The sequence below is a fragment of the Stegostoma tigrinum genome, chromosome 38 (assembly GCF_030684315.1).
Source record: "Stegostoma tigrinum isolate sSteTig4 chromosome 38, sSteTig4.hap1, whole genome shotgun sequence".
Lineage (NCBI taxonomy): Eukaryota > Metazoa > Chordata > Chondrichthyes > Orectolobiformes > Stegostomatidae > Stegostoma > Stegostoma tigrinum.
The window spans coordinates 15,966,072-15,984,237 of record NC_081391.1 but is presented as its reverse complement, the minus strand read 5'-3'; the positions used below and the strand labels follow the sequence as shown (position 1 = coordinate 15,984,237).

Here is an 18,166-nt window from a genome sequence, read left to right as displayed (position 1 = left end):
GGTTTGCAACCTTTATTGTGACAGTAATGAAGTCGTAGAATTACACAGCAAGGAAATAGGCCCTTTGGTCCATCATCATATCCACACCAGTCATGAAGCACCGATCTACTCTAGTCCCATTTGTCAGGACTTAGCCCATAGCCTTGCATGCTATCACTCTTCATGTGTTCATCATTTCTTAATCATTTCAAAATACTCTTAAACATTGTCCTATTTTCTACCCCTACGAGCATTTCAGGGAACGGGCTCTGGATACCCACCACAATCAAGATGAAAATATTCTTCCTTAATTCCCATCTAAATGTTGTACTATTTATGTTAAATTTGTCCCTGTAGTTATTGATCATCCTAAGTGGCAAAGTTTCTCCCTATGTCCTTCATTATTTTGTACACCTCAATCAGGTACTTCCTCAGCCTTCTCTGTTCTAAGGAAAACTTCATTGAAAGATCATTTTAATACGGGGGTACAAAGTAGCTGGAACATGCTGGGGTGTCATCTGGGATGTTGGTCAAGTGGTTCTCTTGGTGCATGAGGCCACAAAGCTTCTCCTGTGCTCAGCTGAAACCATTTCCAAGTAAATATCTCTCATGGAATCCTGCTGCACACAAGAAAGTCATTCAGCTCCTGACGTCTATGTTTGCTTTTTGAAAACAAATTTGTCTTATCCCCAGCTCTATTCTCTAATGTCCTCTGAATTATGCCAAACAGCAGTGTGTATCATGTACAAGTTACACTGCAGAAATTCACCAAACCCCCTTAGAAAGCACCTTTCAGATGAATGACCACTTCCACCAAGGGCAGTAGGTACATGGGAATATCACCCACCTGCAAGTTCCCTTCCAAACCATTCCGCATCCAGACTTGAAAATATATAGCTATTCCTTCTATTCTATTAGGACAAAATCCTGTGAGTCTACTTATAGTTTATGGATTACAGCAATTACAGGAAGGCAGCTCACCATCATCTTCTCAAAAAGAACTAGGGATGGAGCAAGTGATGTCCACATCCCATGCATGAATTTTTTAAAAAATTCAAATGTTTATTGAGTTGCCTTTTGGAAGTTACTACTGAATTTGTTTCTGTTCTTTTAAGAAGTGCATCCCAGATGATAACAATTTTGTTATTTTGCTAATCAACCTGAACCTGTTTCACCTGGTTACTGATCAATAGGAGCAATGTTTTCTACTCTGTTGTATCAAAACTCTTTGTAACTCTGAACACCTATTAAAATTCCCCATAACCTTTGCAGGCTATGGGGGAACAATCCACTTTCTCCAGTGTCTCCACATTAGTGCAGTCCCTCAGCTCTATTCTAGATAAAGACGTTTAATGGTCAACACCATGATCCAAGGGTGATCTTTTTTTCTACTTGTACCCCGTCCCAAGGCACAAGATTATGTTCTGTTCGCCCAATTCAAATTTATTTAACTCATTCTGTCGCTGGGACATCTCCAGGTCGCATGACACTTGATGGTACAGGAAGAGGCCATTTGGCCCATTGAGTCCATGCCAGTTTTTTAACCTATCTAGAAAATGCCCTGTTCTATCTCCATAGCTCTGCAAATTTACTTCTTCATTCACCCATCCAATTTCCATTTCAAATCATTGATCATCTCTGCTTTCATAACATTGCATGGGTAGTAAGTTTCAGTTCGTTGCTAGTGGCTGCCTAAAAAAAAATTCTTCCCCTCATTTCCCACTGCAACTCTCACTCAAAATATTCAACCTGTGCCCTTTGTTCTTGTACTGTCCGCAAATGGAAACAACACTCCTTTGTCCACCTTTCCTGAATCTGTCAAACTCTTGTACACCTCTCTCAAATGCCCATGCCCCCTTCTCCAAGTAGGGTGTGCAGACATTAACCTGTACATCTTCTTTAAACCCTTTGCTCAGACAGAGAAGCTGAAGAAACTGTACCACACCAAACGCAAAAAGGAGCGGGTAGCCATTGTTCGTGAAAACAGTGGCAAGGCCAACCAGGCAACATCTGCATCAAAGCAGCGCAAACTCCAGCGGGATCGAGAGAAGTGTAATCACGAAGTAGAAAAGGTGAGAAAGTAAATTTGAGTGTTGTGTGCATCAATGTCAAAAGGGAAAACAAAACACACTTGCATTTATATATCACTTTCCACATCCTTAGAACGACTCAAATTACATGCAGTCTAGGGATTTAAAATAGTAAATGGTTAATCAGTAAGTGTTGGTCTGGTCATTTGTAAATTACAGTAAATGTTTAAAACTGATTTTAAAAAAATCTGCAGGAAGGAGACTTTATTTTTGGAAAGGCGTTCACTGTGTTTGAGGATATCATGTAAGACATGGCTGAAATTATTCCTGTAGATTTATCTATTTTGTTTTTTTTGATCTTTGCTGAGTATAATTTAAGCTACAGAGCTGAAAGAAGAAATGTATCAAAACTTTATTTTTAATAAACACACCTGTTAACATTTAAATGGTTACATGATATAATTTTAACAGTTTATACATATATTTGTTAAACAATATTTACATCCCTAGTGCAAGCAGTATTGGAATGTAAGGAGTGCAGATGTCAAAATATGCACACCAAACTCCCACAAACAGCAATGTGTTAATGAACATATCATGTAAATAAATGAACTAACAGCAACAGCAGGCTATTTGATAAAGTCATGGCTGATCTGAATCATATTGCCTAGAGTAGAAGCAGGCCATTCAGCCCATTGAGTTCACACAAATCCTCTGAAGAGCATCCCACTCAGACCCCATCTGCCTACTCTATTCCAGTAACGCTGCATATCCCGTCTGCCTTCCACATTTTTGGACACAATGGGCAATTTAGCACAGCCAATCCACCTAACCTGCACATAGCATTCCTCGTGTAGAAACAGGCCCTTCGGCTCAACAAGTCCACACCATCTCTCAGAGCATCCCACCCAGACTCATCCCTCAAAACCCACCTAATCTACACACCACTGAACACTACGGGCAATTTAGCATGGCCAATCCACCTAGCCTGCACATCTTTGGACAGTGGGAGGAAACCAGAATACCCGGAGGAAACCCACACAGAGACAGGGAGAATGTGCAAACTCCACAAGGACAGTCACCCGAGGACGGAATCAAAATCAGGTCCCTGGCACTGAGAGATAGCAGTGCTAACTACTGAGCCACCGTGCCACCCTAATAGTAACACACTTAGGGCAAACGCTGGAAGCATGCCAGCTGTGCCCTTAGATATCAGCAAACTAGGGCTATTCGTGAGAAGTTTAATTAAGACACCTTCGACGTAAGCCATAGGACTGTGGGAGGATATCAGAGCACCTGGAAGAAACCCACACAGACAATGTGCAGGGTTGCCTGAGGCTGGAATCAAACCCAGGTTCCCTGGCGCTGTGAGCCACCATACCACCTCAGCAGCTCAAATCTACATTCCTGCCCAGTCCTGATACTCATCCACTGCCTTGTTTAACAGGAACCTCTATGCCTCTTCCTTGAAAATATTCAATATTAACCCAGCATTCTCTTGGAGTACTTCTACAGATTCTGTACATATATCCCAAAATGGAGTTGAATACCCATTCTTCCCGATTCTAAACATTCATACAACTCATGTCCAGAGGTCAATGCGTGTGATCAAACCTTCCTGCCCCAAGCAACAATCCCCCCTCCACTCCTGAAGGTGCTGAGCAATCTTCAAACATACCAGCCACTAATGGTTAATTTAACCAACGTTACTATAGGGATCTGAAACAGGTGGTACTTGAACCTGGACCTCCTGATTGAGAAGTAGGGACTCTTACCACTATACCAGCCTCTAACACAATGTCCCATTTGCAATCAGGAGTTAAAAATGTGGCTAAACTATTCATCAGCCCAAAGGTCACAGGATGACAGATTTGTTACAGTGCAAAAGAAGGCCATTCAGCCAACTGTGTCTATATTGGACCTCTGAATGAACAATTCACTTCGTACCGTTTTCCTGCCATCTCCTTGTAACCCTGGAAGCTCCTTCTTTCCAAATAATGCTCCAATCCCCTTTTGATTGTTTAGATAAATCTGCCTTCACTACATACTTGAGCAGCACATTCCATACCCTAATCACTTGCTGCAATAAAAGATTGCTGCCTAATATCACCTTTACCTCTTCTGTCAAATTTTTAAAACTGTGCCCTCTTTTTCTCAATCGTCTCATGGTGGGAACATTTTCAGTTCCCCCTGCTGTGGCCTGAAGCAAATATTTTAATTTGTTCATGGGATGTTGGCATTGTTAGTGAGAGTAACATCTACAATCCATCCCAAATAGTCCTTGTTTCTTTGCAGTCCCTCTGGTGACCCAGTTTTAGCACCCCAGTTATCACTCTATTACAAGCCATCAATGCACAGATCTAGGGTTGCCAATTTGCTGGGGGTAAAAATAGATTTTCCCCCTGGAAGTCTCTTATAGTACAGTGGTAGTGTCCCTACCTCTGAGCCAGGAAGTTCGGGTTCAAATCTCATCCACTCCAGAGATGTGTAATGATGTCTTCTGAACAGGTTGATTGGAAAATGTCTGAAATCATCATAGGTTTGCAGCACTGCTGAAGATCACCTAGCCTACTGTGCCTGCGCTGGTTGAGAAACAAGCCACTCAGCAAAATCCCACTTTCCAGCATTTGGTCTGCAGCCGTGATACTCCAGGTTCAGATTCAGACTTGTTCCACAAACATTAAATGGAGATTCACCACCTTGAGGGCTCCTGTGGTGCAGTGGTTGTATCCCTATGTCTGAACCAGAAGGCCCAGATGAAAAGTCCCAACTGCTCCACTGGTGTGTAATAATGTCTCTGAACAGGTCAATTAAAATATCTGAATTCTCCCTCTTAAAATGAGGATAGCGCAGACCGGGAGCAAATGGGGTAAGACCCTAATGTTCTAGGCCCAGTACTGAACAGAGTAGGTGTGGCATGATTTCGCATTGCTGTGTCAATGACTGGAGGGAAACTCACTTGCTGTCCGAATAAGGATGGACGACAGGATCCTGAAACTGTCAGGTCAATATGAAGCCCACCTATGATGACAGAGCCACAGCCCCATGGTTTCAGACGGAAGCAATCAAGGCAGATGAGAGGGCCTCAAGGTAGAAGTGTCCTCCTGAACTGCAGGTAGAAAAATTGACAATGATAAAGGCCAAAGCTGCCGGCTCAAAATTGTAGCTGTCTGAATCTCCTGGCTGTGTTGAGTAATGCCTTTTTTATTGTGTGTTGACTTCAGTTGGAATAGGAGTGGCATCTTAACAGGACACTTAATTACTCCAATTTGGTATATGGCATTTGTGTTTAAGCCTCACCTGGCTATTTTAAGAATAACTTCTGTGCAGGATTGGGGCAACACAGGGTCCATAAGCCTCCACAGGGCTTCAAAACTCTGATGCCATGTATCCAAACCAAAAGTCACCAGTGCAGCACAACGTGTTAACTAGCAGACTGGCAGAAGGCTACCAAGGCATCACATTTTAGTCACACAAGTCTTTTTCAGTGTTCCCAATTCTCTGCCTATCCATATGAACAACAAAGTTCAGCTACAAGAGGCTGGTAACAATAGAACTGAGTTGCTTACACTGTCAGTGCTTGGAAATGTGTCTCCAATCTATCAAATTACAAGGGTACAATTACCCTGATCTCACAATGCATCCCGATCAAGCAGTGACACAGCGGTTACATTAAAGGGAATGAATGATGTCTCTGTAGATTTTTTTTTGGGTTTTACCACACCCACTGTTCATTTATAAAAATCATGCCTTGTATAGCACTTCTTACATTTTCAGGATCCCAAAACATTTTACAGCCTGTATTCTAATGTAGGAAAAGGTTTTTTTGTACAAAGCTACATCCCATATTATGGTATAAACACAGAATGCTAGCAAAACTGAACAAGTCTGGCAGCATGTATTGTTTTTCTTTTAAACTACTTCTGACAAAAGCCAATTTTTATTACTTTTCAGTTCCGATGAGTCACACTGGACTCTGGACATTATCTTGGTTTCTCTTTCCACAAATGTTGCCAGACCTGCTGAATTTCTGCAGCATCCTGAGTTTGTTTCAGAGTTCTAGCAACTGTAGTATTTTGCTGTTATTCCCATGTTGTGGTGATGAGAGGAGAGTCCAATGGTCGTATTTTGAATGAGGGATAAATATTAGCGAGGAGAATTTCCCTCTACTGCTCTGTAAGAGCATCCAAGGATCTTTTACCCCAACTTAAGCTGAGGTCCTGTTTGCTAACTCAGCATTTCTCTAAATATCTGCATCGCTGACAATGTAGCTCTTCCTCCGTACTGCACTGGGACTATAACACCATTTTGAGCAAGACAGATTGGCACAGAGGGGGCAGGCCAGGGATGGAGAGGGGAGTGCAAGATAGAATGGGGCAAGGGAAAGGGCAAGAGTGAGCATGTGTCCGTCTGCCTTTCTTTCTCCTTTGTCCACTCATCCCCAACCTGTCCTCTCCACTGTCTCCAACATTTCAAGGTTAAGCAGCGCTACACAAAGACGATAGAGGACTTAAACAAGTACAATCCAAAATACATGGAAGAGATGGAGATGGTGTTTGACCAGAGCCAGCAGCTGGAGCAGAAACGCATTATCTTTCTCAAACAGATCTTCCTGTCCATACACCGGCACCTTGATGTCACCAACAATGAAAGGTGAGGTTAAAGGTACATTGCAATCCACCAAAAACTGTCTTTACCATAATAGTACAAGGGCTAAGGGAAACAGATTTATGGGATACACAAGAATGAACTTCCTTAGACACTGTGTGATAATGACGAGGTTAGAGTTAGGGAACTCCTTTCTGAGAATCTAGTAGAAGTGTTGGTGATCAATGATTTCAAAAGAAAATTAGATGAGCATTTGTGAGAAATAAACTTGCAAGAAACAAGGATAGGGAGAGAATTGGGCTGACTTTAGAGAGCTGGCATGACTTGATGGACTGAATGATATCCTTCTCTGCCTTAATAACTCTATGCACAGACAGGAATAAGTTGATGGCTACCTGAAAGATGTAAATAAACATTCTGAAAAGCCAGTGGCTAAAGGCTTCAGCCAACTAGGTACAAAGTTAAAACAGACTAAGTTTGATCACCTTGCATATGGAGATTAATTCTCATGGAGATCAGGTGACGGGGAGCTACACTTTGGTCTCTGTTTTCACTCTGACTGGTTTACAGTAACTTAGACTAGCAAGAACATGCATGGATTAGGATCAGGCGTTATAATCAATTATGCAGTGACGGCTTCTGCCTGAGCCCATAACATACAACGGTCACTTAGATGTGGTGCTTTGGTATAGTTCATAGCTGTGGACCTCAGCAAGAATCAGATTATTCAGGTGAGAAAACTAGATATATTCAAAATAACTTTCAGTATCTTCCCATCTCAAAAGACAAACATAATCCAGTTTTTGGTTATGAACCAGTTATTTATTCTCTTGCATAATCATCCAAATTAAAATCTAATTAAATGTATGGAGATGCTATAGCTTAAGTTTTGATAAGGTTAGGAGAAATATTTTTCTATGTATGTATATTCCCAGCTACTACAATCAATGATGGGCCAATTAGGATGCCTTTAAAAATATGGCCAGATGATATCAAAACATCTATGAAGTTGGAAATCAAAACAAGAATTCGGAATAGGCCATTGACCCTCTCAAACTTTCTTCACCATTCAGTATGGTATGGTTATCTGATCCTATCCTTAACTCCATTTTCTCACTGGCCCTCCCAACTCCATAACCTTGAATTTTCTTGCAGGCAGACTTTTGACCTATGAAAGAGCCAAGTTAACTGAATTAAGAAAAAGCAGAAAAGAGCTTGTAAATATCAACTGAAGTTGACTGAATAATGACTGAAAGGGTTTTGATCGACTTCAGTATGCACACAAAAATTAAGAGATTAGAAACAGAGATAGGATTGGTGGAACAATGTATGAAACGATCAGGGTTAAACCTTCAGTGGGCTGGAAATCAGCATTGCAGGAAGTGAACTTGATGGGTTGAATGGCACTTTCTCGTTCCACGTGGGTGATGTTCTTCAGGCCATCTTTCACTACTCCAAACTTCAACAGATGATGTTACCAGGACAGATTCCCCTCTTATTATATAAGACCAGCATTTATTGTTCATCCCTAATTATCCTCAAGGTGGTGGTGAGGCACTTTCTTGAAGTTCATGTAGGTAAATCCACAGTTCTATTATGTAGTATCAGGACTTTCACCCAATGTCAGTGAAAGGAATAGCAATATAGTTCTGTGACTGAATGGTGCATGGCTTGATGGGGAAATTGGAAGAGGTGGTGTTTTGATGCATCTGCTGCCCTTGATCATCCAGGTGATAAAGGTCACAGGTTTGGAAGGTACCGTCAAAGGAGGGTGGGCAAGTTTCTGTAGTGTCTCAGAGATGATGAACACTGCTACTATTGTGAATGGTTGATGAATGGAGAGAATGCTCAAAGTGAAGGATAGAGTGCCAGTCAGACACCTGGATGTTGTCAAGCTATTTGAGTGTTGTTGGACTGCACATTTTCAGGCAACCAAAAATTATTCCATCACAACACTAACTTGTGCCTCGAATACGGACAAGCTCTGGGGAGGTAGGAGGTTGATTAGTCACCATGGAATTACCAGCCTCTGAGCTGTTTATGAACAGTTTTCATAGAGCGAATCCAGTTCAATTTCTGGTCAGTGGCAATCCATCCAGAATGTTGATAGTGTGGGATTCAGTGATGGTAATACTGTGGAGTATCAAGGAAAATGGTTAAACTTCCTCTTCTTGGAGATGGTCAGTGACTGGTAGGATGTTACTGAGCACTTGTCATCCCAAATCTGAATGTTGTTTTGCTTGGAATAGAGGCGGCTGAGGGAGACTTAATGCATACAAATGTCTACTTGAAGAATCATGACTTACAGGAAAGTGGGATCAGGAGTGATCTGAATGATAAGTTTTAATGTTGTAAATTTTCTACAAGATCAATTGTGCAATGTCTCACTGGCATAGGGCACTGAAAATCAAGCCCGACTATTCCTGGGGTCATCACAAGTTAAAAATTTTATAAAAAGTACAAAGAAAGTCCTATTTACCTATCTTTTAGACTCAAATTGACAGATTATGGACTAATTTCTACACACAAATACTCTGATTCTAACTACAGGTAAATAATTATGATCCATCGACTCATTTCTACTGATTTAAAACACCAACCCCTTTCTAAAAGCATTCCAGTAGAAAAAAATTGGTGTTATGAGTGGTGGGAAAAGCAGGGGAGGCAGTTCAACAGCCCGATTACTAGATTTGCAGAGATGATCCTTGCGAAGATTGGCTGTTCATTAATCTCCATTTTCTCCAAGTACTTGCACTTGCCTACAGGAGACATAGAATAACTGCTCCACAATTTATAAAGTCTCTGATTTATTGGTCACAGGCAACTAGAGAAGGAAAATACTCTAGCTTTTTGTACAGTAGGTTTTTTTTAAACAGCAGATAGACAAACAGCATGTTCCTTTCAGGAGGTCTAATGATCAAGTAATTGTTCATGCTCGCAAGGTGTTAAACTACATGAAAGCCATCACACAGTTGTTAGCAGGCAGGTCCGTCATTGGCTTATGGAATGATGATCATTGTTAATCAGCTACTTGTAGCTGGCCAAATTTATTTGTTCACTCCCTGGCTCCAGCTCGTCTGTAATAACCTTTCCCACTGATTGAACAAATAACACTGTAGACAGGAATTACTATAACTGCTGGTGTCTTGGATTTGAAAAAGCCCAGTACTCCCTTCCACAATCCTTGGTTTTTAAAGTATTCCTTTTCCCATTTCATTCTACAATCAAAAATAAAATGACAGTCTTTACATTTATGACACTCAATTTAAATTGCTCATGATTTATGAAATGAGGATTAGCTTTGATATAGCCCAGGCTTCCACTTCACCCCCTAGCTATAAGTGGTAGAAGATTCAAACTCCTGATCATTGTTCAGTTAGCGTGGTGTTAGCAAACTGTCTCGATTCCAACAAAAAAAAATTGCTGGAGAAATGCAGGGTTTGGTAAGGGAGAGAAAAAGAAGTTAACATTGAATCTAGTCTCAGTGGTGGTGGAATGAATGCAGAACATGGAGAGGGGAAGAAAAATGGGTTATGCAAATAGAGAGCTGACAATTTTTGGGGGGGGGGGGGCGGTGTGAGGAAAAAGAGGAAGGGAGAATATGGCACAACTGCTAGTTAAGCTACAAGAAGTGAGTAGTTTACTTTTGCGGTACTCGAGTAGGCCACATTCCTATTCCTTTTTGGTAATCAAACAGCAGTGAATTTACAAAATGCAAATACATTATCTTTCATCTGAACAAACAATCGCCAAGGGGGACAAGAGAACAAACTGGCCAGGACAACAGTGAGAACTCTTTTGCTTGACTTCAAAATAGTTTTCATTTGCATGCTTTCAGCCTGGAGGCCAGAGTGCCCCTCTGTTTAAATAAATAAATGAATGATAAACAAAAAAAAACAAAGAAACAGAAATGGTGGAAATCAGAAACAAAAACAAAAACAAATTGATATGGACAACACAGAGTGGAGCTGGAAGAACACTGCAGGTCAGGCAGCATCAGAGGGGTAGGAGAGTTGATGTTTCGGGTTGGGACCCTTCTTGATGCAAGTGCAAGTGTGCACGAGCATGAGACAGAGACAGAGAGACATGGGGGGGGGGGGGGCGCATGGAGATGGAGCCCACAGACGTAGCAGTAATTGGACAGACAAAGGAATGGGTAAAAGGTCAGCATGGGAGAATTAGTACTGCTACTAATGGGAACCATTGGTTCTGGTAGCAGCCCAAGTGATGACAAAACCTGGTATGTGAATGAGAGGTCTCAGAAATGTTCACCTTTTTCCTCAACTGAGGATTCTCCACCACCATGGTTGACAGGGCTCTCAACCATGTCTGACTCATCTCCCATACTTCTCTTCTCACTTCTTCCCTCCCACACCACCAATAGGGCTCCCTGACCATCACCATTCCACCAACATCCACATCTAAAATATTGAGGCATCATTTCCACCATCTCCAGTGGGATGCCATCACTAGACGCATGACCTGGTATGGGAGTTGAGGGGAAAGTGGGGGGGGGGTTTGGACTCAAAAAAGTTCACCTTTTACCTTGCTCAACAATTCCCCACACTGTAGTTGACTAGTTAAATGTGTTTGCCTCATCTTCCGCACTTCCGCCCTCACCCCTTCTCTTCCCTCCCATACCACCAGCATCCATGTCCAAAGGATTATGAACTGCATTTTTGCCATGTCCAGTGGGATGCCATCACCAGACACAAATTCCCCTTGGTTCCCTCATTAGCCTTCTCCAAGGATCATTCCTTCCAGGACACCTTGGTTCACTCCTCCAACCCCAACATCCCCATAAAATCAAAAGTTGAATTGAATTAAATATTTAAATAGGCAAACATAATTGTTACCGTAAACCACTGGTGACTAACAAAACTCCACTCAGTTCACTAGTGCCCTTTAGGGAGGGAAATCTGCCATCCTTACCTGCTGACCTACATTGACACTTAACTGCTCTCTGACAATTAGGGATGGGCAATAAATGCTTACCTACCCAGTGATGCTCATTCTGTGAACGAATTAAAAGAGAGGGAGTGGAGAAAGTTTCCCCTTTGGAACATAAGGAGTGTATGCGAGGAGCACTTGAGTTAACTAACTTTCAAGATTGTTTCTACATGCAGTTTGCCCATCACTGAATCGGTCTCAGCCATGGAAGTTCCTCACCTTTATAGTGGAAGTGACTACATTTCAAGGGATACATGAAGTAAACTGCACAGAACTTTTGATAAATTTCCATTTCCTGATTCTCTCTCCAGCTTCCGGTCTATATTCAAGGACCTACACCAGACTGTACTCTCAGTAAATGAGCAGAATGATTTGAAGTGGTGGCGCAACACACATGGTCCAGGGATGCCAACCAACTGGCCACATTTTGAGGTGAGTGCAAAATCATTCCACCCACTTAAACTGAACCTGATTCAAACTGTCTATCTCCAAACACCACAACATTTTTCATTTTGTTTAACCCTCTGACAAATTTGAATTTTAATCCTCTAACAGCGTTCCAGGACTGGGGAACTAAGTATTTAGCTACAACAAAATCGATTAACTTGTTTGCCTCCAATGCAGGAGGGTGCCAGTGCAAATACTGCTTGGAACACAAGTCAAGAATCTAGACAAAGTGCAATACTGAGGCAGTGCTGAGCTGTCAGAACTTAAAATTCTACAAAAATTCTGAGGATTACTCTCCAAAAGTGGACAATATTAATCCCTCACTTATTAGGAGCTGGCAGTGTGCAAACCGTGTGCCGATTTCCTAAATCGCAGAAGTAACTGATACTTTGTAAAACTTCAAACACAAAGACTTGCATCTTTCAGCATCATTGCTGCATTCTTCTGTTGTGTTTTGGAATATTGTTGCACTTAGGAAAGCAACACAACCTTAACTTTACATCAACTTGTATCACTTACTTCGCAGTCAGAAGGCTTGAGGCTCGAGTTCCACTCCGGCACATGATCCAGGGAAACTTTCAGTGTATTCCTAAGACAATGCAACGTTGACATCTTTCAGATGCAACATAGAGACCCTATTACCTTGGTCAAATGGATCCTGTGACATTGCCCCTTTTCCACAGATAATCTGCCCAACATTTGTTCAGTGAGATACATGGGATTGTAGGACCAGGAGTAGTCCTTTCAGCCTGTTCCAACATTTAATACGATCATGACCAATTGAACACTGCAATGCCTTTTACATCATCTCCACAAATCCTTTACACTTTTTTATTTGATAATCAATCTCTACTTAAAAATATTAAACTGCTAAGTTTTCACAGCCTTCTAGGTGTGGAGAATATCAAAGAGTCACCACCCTCTGAATTAAGATTTCTCTAATCTCAGACTCAAGTATTTTTTTTGTTAAGATGGTCTCCCGGTTTTAGACTCCTTGACCAGGGGAAATGTGTTACCTGGAATGCTGTCTATCCCTTTAAGTATTTTGTAACTGTCAATGAGATCACCTCTCATTTTTCCAAAACTCTAGGGAGTACAGACCCAATCTCTCCACTGTACTCTCTCATCACCTACAGATGAAGTCTGGTGAACATTCCCTGCACTCCCTGTAAGGCAACAATACCTTTATTAAAAAAAACAGAACTAGCTGGAGAAACGTAGCAGATCTAGCAGCATCAGTAGCGAGCAAGTAGAGTCAATGTTCCAGGTGAAGTAATCATTCTTCACAATCTCGTTACTGAGATGACTACAGAATGGCTGCCACCACTGGCCCATGAAAACATTATCTACACTTGTGTGATTAGATTGCCAAGGTGAGTTTGAGACTTGAGGATGTGAAAGACACTACGTAAATGCAATTTCTATCCTGGTGAGCATTGCTACAGCCGATTTTTTAAGAAGTCAAGTAAAACAAAAGCTTCAGTCATGGTAGGGACAGAGTAGATAAAATGAAACTGCTGTCATCAATGGGCAGATCAAATTCAGAGGATGCAGACAGAATATGGTTGGAAAAAAAAGGACCACTGGCAACATGAGGAAAACCTTTAATATAGCAATGGATTTCACTGCCTAAAAGCATGATTTTTGAAAAGCTGTTGGAGAAGTGTATAAAAGAAAGATTTGCTAGGGTATAGGGCAAGGACCATGGAATGGCAGTAACTGAGCAGCTCTTGCTGACCAACAGACAGAATGGCCTACTGAAATGACCAAGTGCTAGAGAAACTGAGCAGATAGAGCAGCATCTCTAAAGAGAGAAGCAATTAAGTCCAATGACTCTTCTTCAGAACCAGAAGGCTTTCTGCTGGGTGAGAACAATTTTGAGAATATATCGTTAGAGTTAAATGTTTACATTCACATATTCTGTTAGAAGACACTAATTCTGAATTCCCCATCTTGGTTCCAGATTGCCAAGAAAAACATTATAATGAATGAGATTGCCAGCTGATTAATTTAATAAAAGGCTAGTCTTGTCCTTCTTTCACAGCACCTAACAAACTTTCTTTTGATTCCACAGGAATGGAGTCCAGAGAGAGAGAAAATTGCAGGCAAAGCAGGGAAGGGGAAGAAGGAAGGAGACAAGGTGGTTCTTCAAAGCTTAAGGTGATATATCAAGAGTTGTACTGTGTTACAGATAGCAATTTCCGGTGCTAGGGAGTGACTTTCCAACATTCAATTTGACTCAGACCACAGTGTACTTTTTCCCCTCTCTCTGCCAGTCTTCTTCCTCACCTTCCTGAAGATGCCAACGTTTGATGTTTTTCAGTGTGCTAACTATCCCTCCAAAAACTCGACACAATTAGGATTCACATGGGTTAGCAAGGGCTTCCACTGTAGGAAATAGCCAGGCCCGGGTCAGTCCTCAGTCCTAGCTGGAACTCCTGAATATTGAAAATTAGTAACGTGAGCCACAACTGAATCGAAATCCAGGGAACAGAGATCACCTGTGTGGCCTTTCTTGCCTTTGCTGTCCAGTGATAACAAAAACTGAGGCTGTTCAGTTACTGACTGAATAAATTTACTGAACCAGTGTTTGATAATACTACCATTATTATTTGCATCACAAATGCCAAAGGCATTTGAGATCGAAGATCTCGCAGTGCAGACAGCTGATCCTGAGGGATCTTGCTTGGTGCAAACACATTGCAAACTTTCTGATGTTGTGCAGGACGACAAATAAATTGAAGTCTGTCTAGTCCAGAATAATTCAGGTAGCTCAGCTCAGAGCAGAAGATAATACCCAAATTGTTTGAATCTTCAAACATGAAGTTATCCCTGAGCACACTGGAAATTATCCAATTTCTTTTAAAAAAAGCTAAAAAGCATAGGTAGCCACAAACCACAGGCTCAGAGTTTGGAGTTTCCTGCAGAAAAGTGCAAATCAGAGAAAGCAATGAAAGCAAATGTCCACACTTTATATCAATATAAAACACTAATTACTGAAGTATTGCTGCACTTCAGGATGGAAGTGAAGATATTCGAAAACAATTAGGAGATTTACAAGGATGGTTCCAAGGATGATCAAGATAGATTAGATAAGTTGGGACTTTTCTCCTTGGAGAAGACAAGGCTGAGAGATCTTATCGAATTATTCAAAATCATGAAGCTAACAGAGTAACTGGGGAGAAAATGCTCCTATGATTGAAAGGATGCAAATATAAAGTATTAGTATGTCTAAATAACTCAGCAAACTTGAGGGGCTGAATAACCCACTTCTGTTCCTATATTCAATTATCATATCCCAGCAAAAAGCAACTTCAAGCAAAGATGAGGGTGAGGGGGAAAAAGCAAAACCCAAATAAAAACCTCTGTGTAAACTCAATTTTGTACACCTTCATACTGAATGTCCAGTTCTAGAGAATGTAGATCTGAACTGTCTTGCAGCACAGGGGACAAGTATTTACCCAATTCAACTGCTTAGCTTCCTTTATCATCACTGGTTCATGGGTGGATTTATTTTTCCTCCAAGCCATTCCACTATTTTGTTTTTGGTTTCACAGTTTAAGTAAAGGGTACTCCCTGGGTGAGGATGGCACAAACGTCCCTGGCGTCAGAATCCGTGCTTTGTACGATTACACCAGCCAGGAGTCAGATGAGCTCAGTTTCAAGGCGGGTAAGCACTGCATCCTAAACTTTTACAACCTACCTCTCTCAAAGCTAATCCAGGGAGTCTGAAAATAGTGCAACAGGGCATGGAGGTGACAGACACGACACTGCACACCATTTCAGGGCTGAATGATGCAGCCTTCCCGATGCTTCACTATCAGGAAACAAACATCCTTTCAGTTGCTACGTCCCTCTTGAAACTGCTTCCTTTCTATTTTAGTGCACAAAGTAGACCGTTCGGCCCAACTAGTTCACACACATGCCTCCTCCTTCTGTGAGTAATCTCACCACCGTATACTTCTGTGCTCTTCATGAGTTTATCCTGCTTCCCATTGAAGACCATCCACGCTGTCAGTAGCACTAGATGCAGTGAGAATTTTCCCATTCTAAACACTTGAATTCTCTACTGCATTTATCACTGTCTTATATTTACAAGCCCCCTAGCTCTTAATGTCTTCATAAATGGCAACATTTTCCAAGTTTATCCTATCAAACTCTTTCATAATCTTTGCCACTTCTGTCAAGTCATGCTCTTGCAATCCCGTCTCTTCCAGAGAAGACAGCCCCAAGTCTGTTCAATCTTTCCTATTAAGTAAAATCTCCCGATTCTGACTTCAATCCAGCAAATAACTTTTGCCCCTTTTTCCCTTTCAACTTTTTTTTTTACACAAACACCTGAATTTGTGACAGTACTCCCAAATGTGGTCTAACCAAGGCTCCAGATTCACTATCAAGACATTGAAAAATCTCCTTCTGATGGTATGTGTGGCAGCTCCGTTCTTTAGTCCCTTTTCTTCTCTGTTTGATCTCCATGTCCTTTCTAGAGCTTTATTTTTATTACTTCAAGATTTAAATTCTCCATAGCTCTTCTATCAAGCATTCCTTTAATCCAATTCATGCACAAAGTCCATCTCTTTTTCTCCAAGACAACCTCTTCATCTATCAACCTTACCCTGAAACAACCTCCATTGATCATCTGGAAAATATACTGAATTAAAGACTAAAAAAGATTCCTGATTTTCCTTCAGGGTCTCATTCATCCATCTCTATAAACTCTCTCGGCCTTTACTCTTTGCTTCTGATTCCAACCTCATGACAGTTCAACTTTCATCATCCAACATGGTGTACAGAATTTTCAGCCAACTCTATCCTCTTCTTCTGGAACTGCTAGCTTACAATTCTCCTCACCTTTCTAACTCTTATTTCTGAAATCTTTGCTAAAATCTATCTTTTTGACTACTTTGTCAGGTATCTGAAGTCTAACACAGTGAAACACTGAAGAAACTTAGGTAATCTAACAGCACAGCCAAAGTTTCCAGTCCAATCTTGGCAGCATTTTTTCGTGTTTGTTTCAGATTTCCAGCATCTGCAGTATTTCGCTTTTCTCCTTGAAGTCTTGCTTAATGTCCACATTCTTTAACGCAATATATCATTGGACATTTATTACTAGAGATGTCAAATCTAAGTTTATTGCTGTTGGGAGGATGTTTCTTTTCTGCTGAGCTTACAGAAAGTCTTAACATAATAGATATCAGTCCATGGTTCAAGGTCAACCCTTGATCAACTGCTGACCAATAGGAAGTTCACAAAGTACGGAGATGTCATACTGTTGCAAGAAAGGCTAAAGAAGGTTGCTGGGGCCGAGTAGAGTTAGCTTTACGCTGATCCTAACTGTGCTGCACCTCAACTAGAAGTGCTTAATGTTGGCCCAGGGAGGGAGTCTGTTCCCTTCTCAAGCTCTAATAATTCTCACCTTGATAAGCAACCAGAAGCAAAATGGCGTAATACAAGGCTACAGGCGACACTTGGGCAATTGTCACTACTTCAGCCTTCGTTACATTATCAGAACACTCTACCGATGGTAACTTTTGCTGGAGTGGGGTGGAAATAAAGGGGATTCTCAGTTTGCTGCCCCTTCAGTAAACTGTCAGTTATAGAACAGAGAACAATACAGCACAGAACAGGCCCTTCGGCCCTCAATGTTGTGCCAACCTGTGAACTAATCCAAGCCCCTCCCCCTTCACTATCTCATCATCATCCATATGCAGTTCCTGCTAGAGTTGTGGTGGTGGTCTGGAAGACAGAATGACAGGGTTTAAAAAAAGACAATAAAATAGGAGTACTTCAAACAAACAGGAAAAAAAAACTGGCTCATAGCAAAACCACAATCAAAATCTACAGGCCAACAATGGCAGATTATAAAATTACTGGCCATATTTACTAACCAAAATTGACACCCCACGGTTGAAAGTCAGTCTGCATCTATGACATTTAGATTACCAGAAAAAATTGGAAATTGTACTCTTCAAAATCATCTCCTTTAGACTTGGGGGTACAGTTGAATAGATGGTGACATTTTCTCTCCTACCGTACCCACCATGCATGAACGTGGAAATGGTTGTGGGCTATTTGGAAGCATTATGCTTCACAGCAGAGTCAGAATACCTGTTGTCCTGAGACATCAGCTTCTAACTAAAAGATAGTGGTGG

At 41.3% G+C, this 18,166-nt stretch overlaps 1 protein-coding gene across 5 annotated transcripts in view; it reads left to right on the top strand.

Annotated features, from left to right (window-relative positions):
• Nucleotides 1–18,166, top strand: part of si:ch211-51c14.1 (protein kinase C and casein kinase substrate in neurons protein 3) — a 67,752-nt gene that overhangs the window by 44,735 nt on the left and 4,851 nt on the right. For 4 of the 5 annotated variants that reach the window (XM_048521485.2, XM_048521484.2, XM_048521483.2 and 1 more), the window contains 5 exons: nt 1,896–2,051; nt 6,487–6,662; nt 11,879–11,999; nt 14,089–14,174; nt 15,572–15,684. In XM_048521485.2, the coding sequence (XP_048377442.1) occupies nt 1,896–2,051; nt 6,487–6,662; nt 11,879–11,999; nt 14,089–14,174; nt 15,572–15,684 (652 nt within the window). The remainder of the gene's footprint in view (nt 1–1,895; nt 2,052–6,486; nt 6,663–11,878; nt 12,000–14,088; nt 14,175–15,571; nt 15,685–18,166) is intronic. The other variant, XM_048521486.2, reaches the window with a different exon arrangement.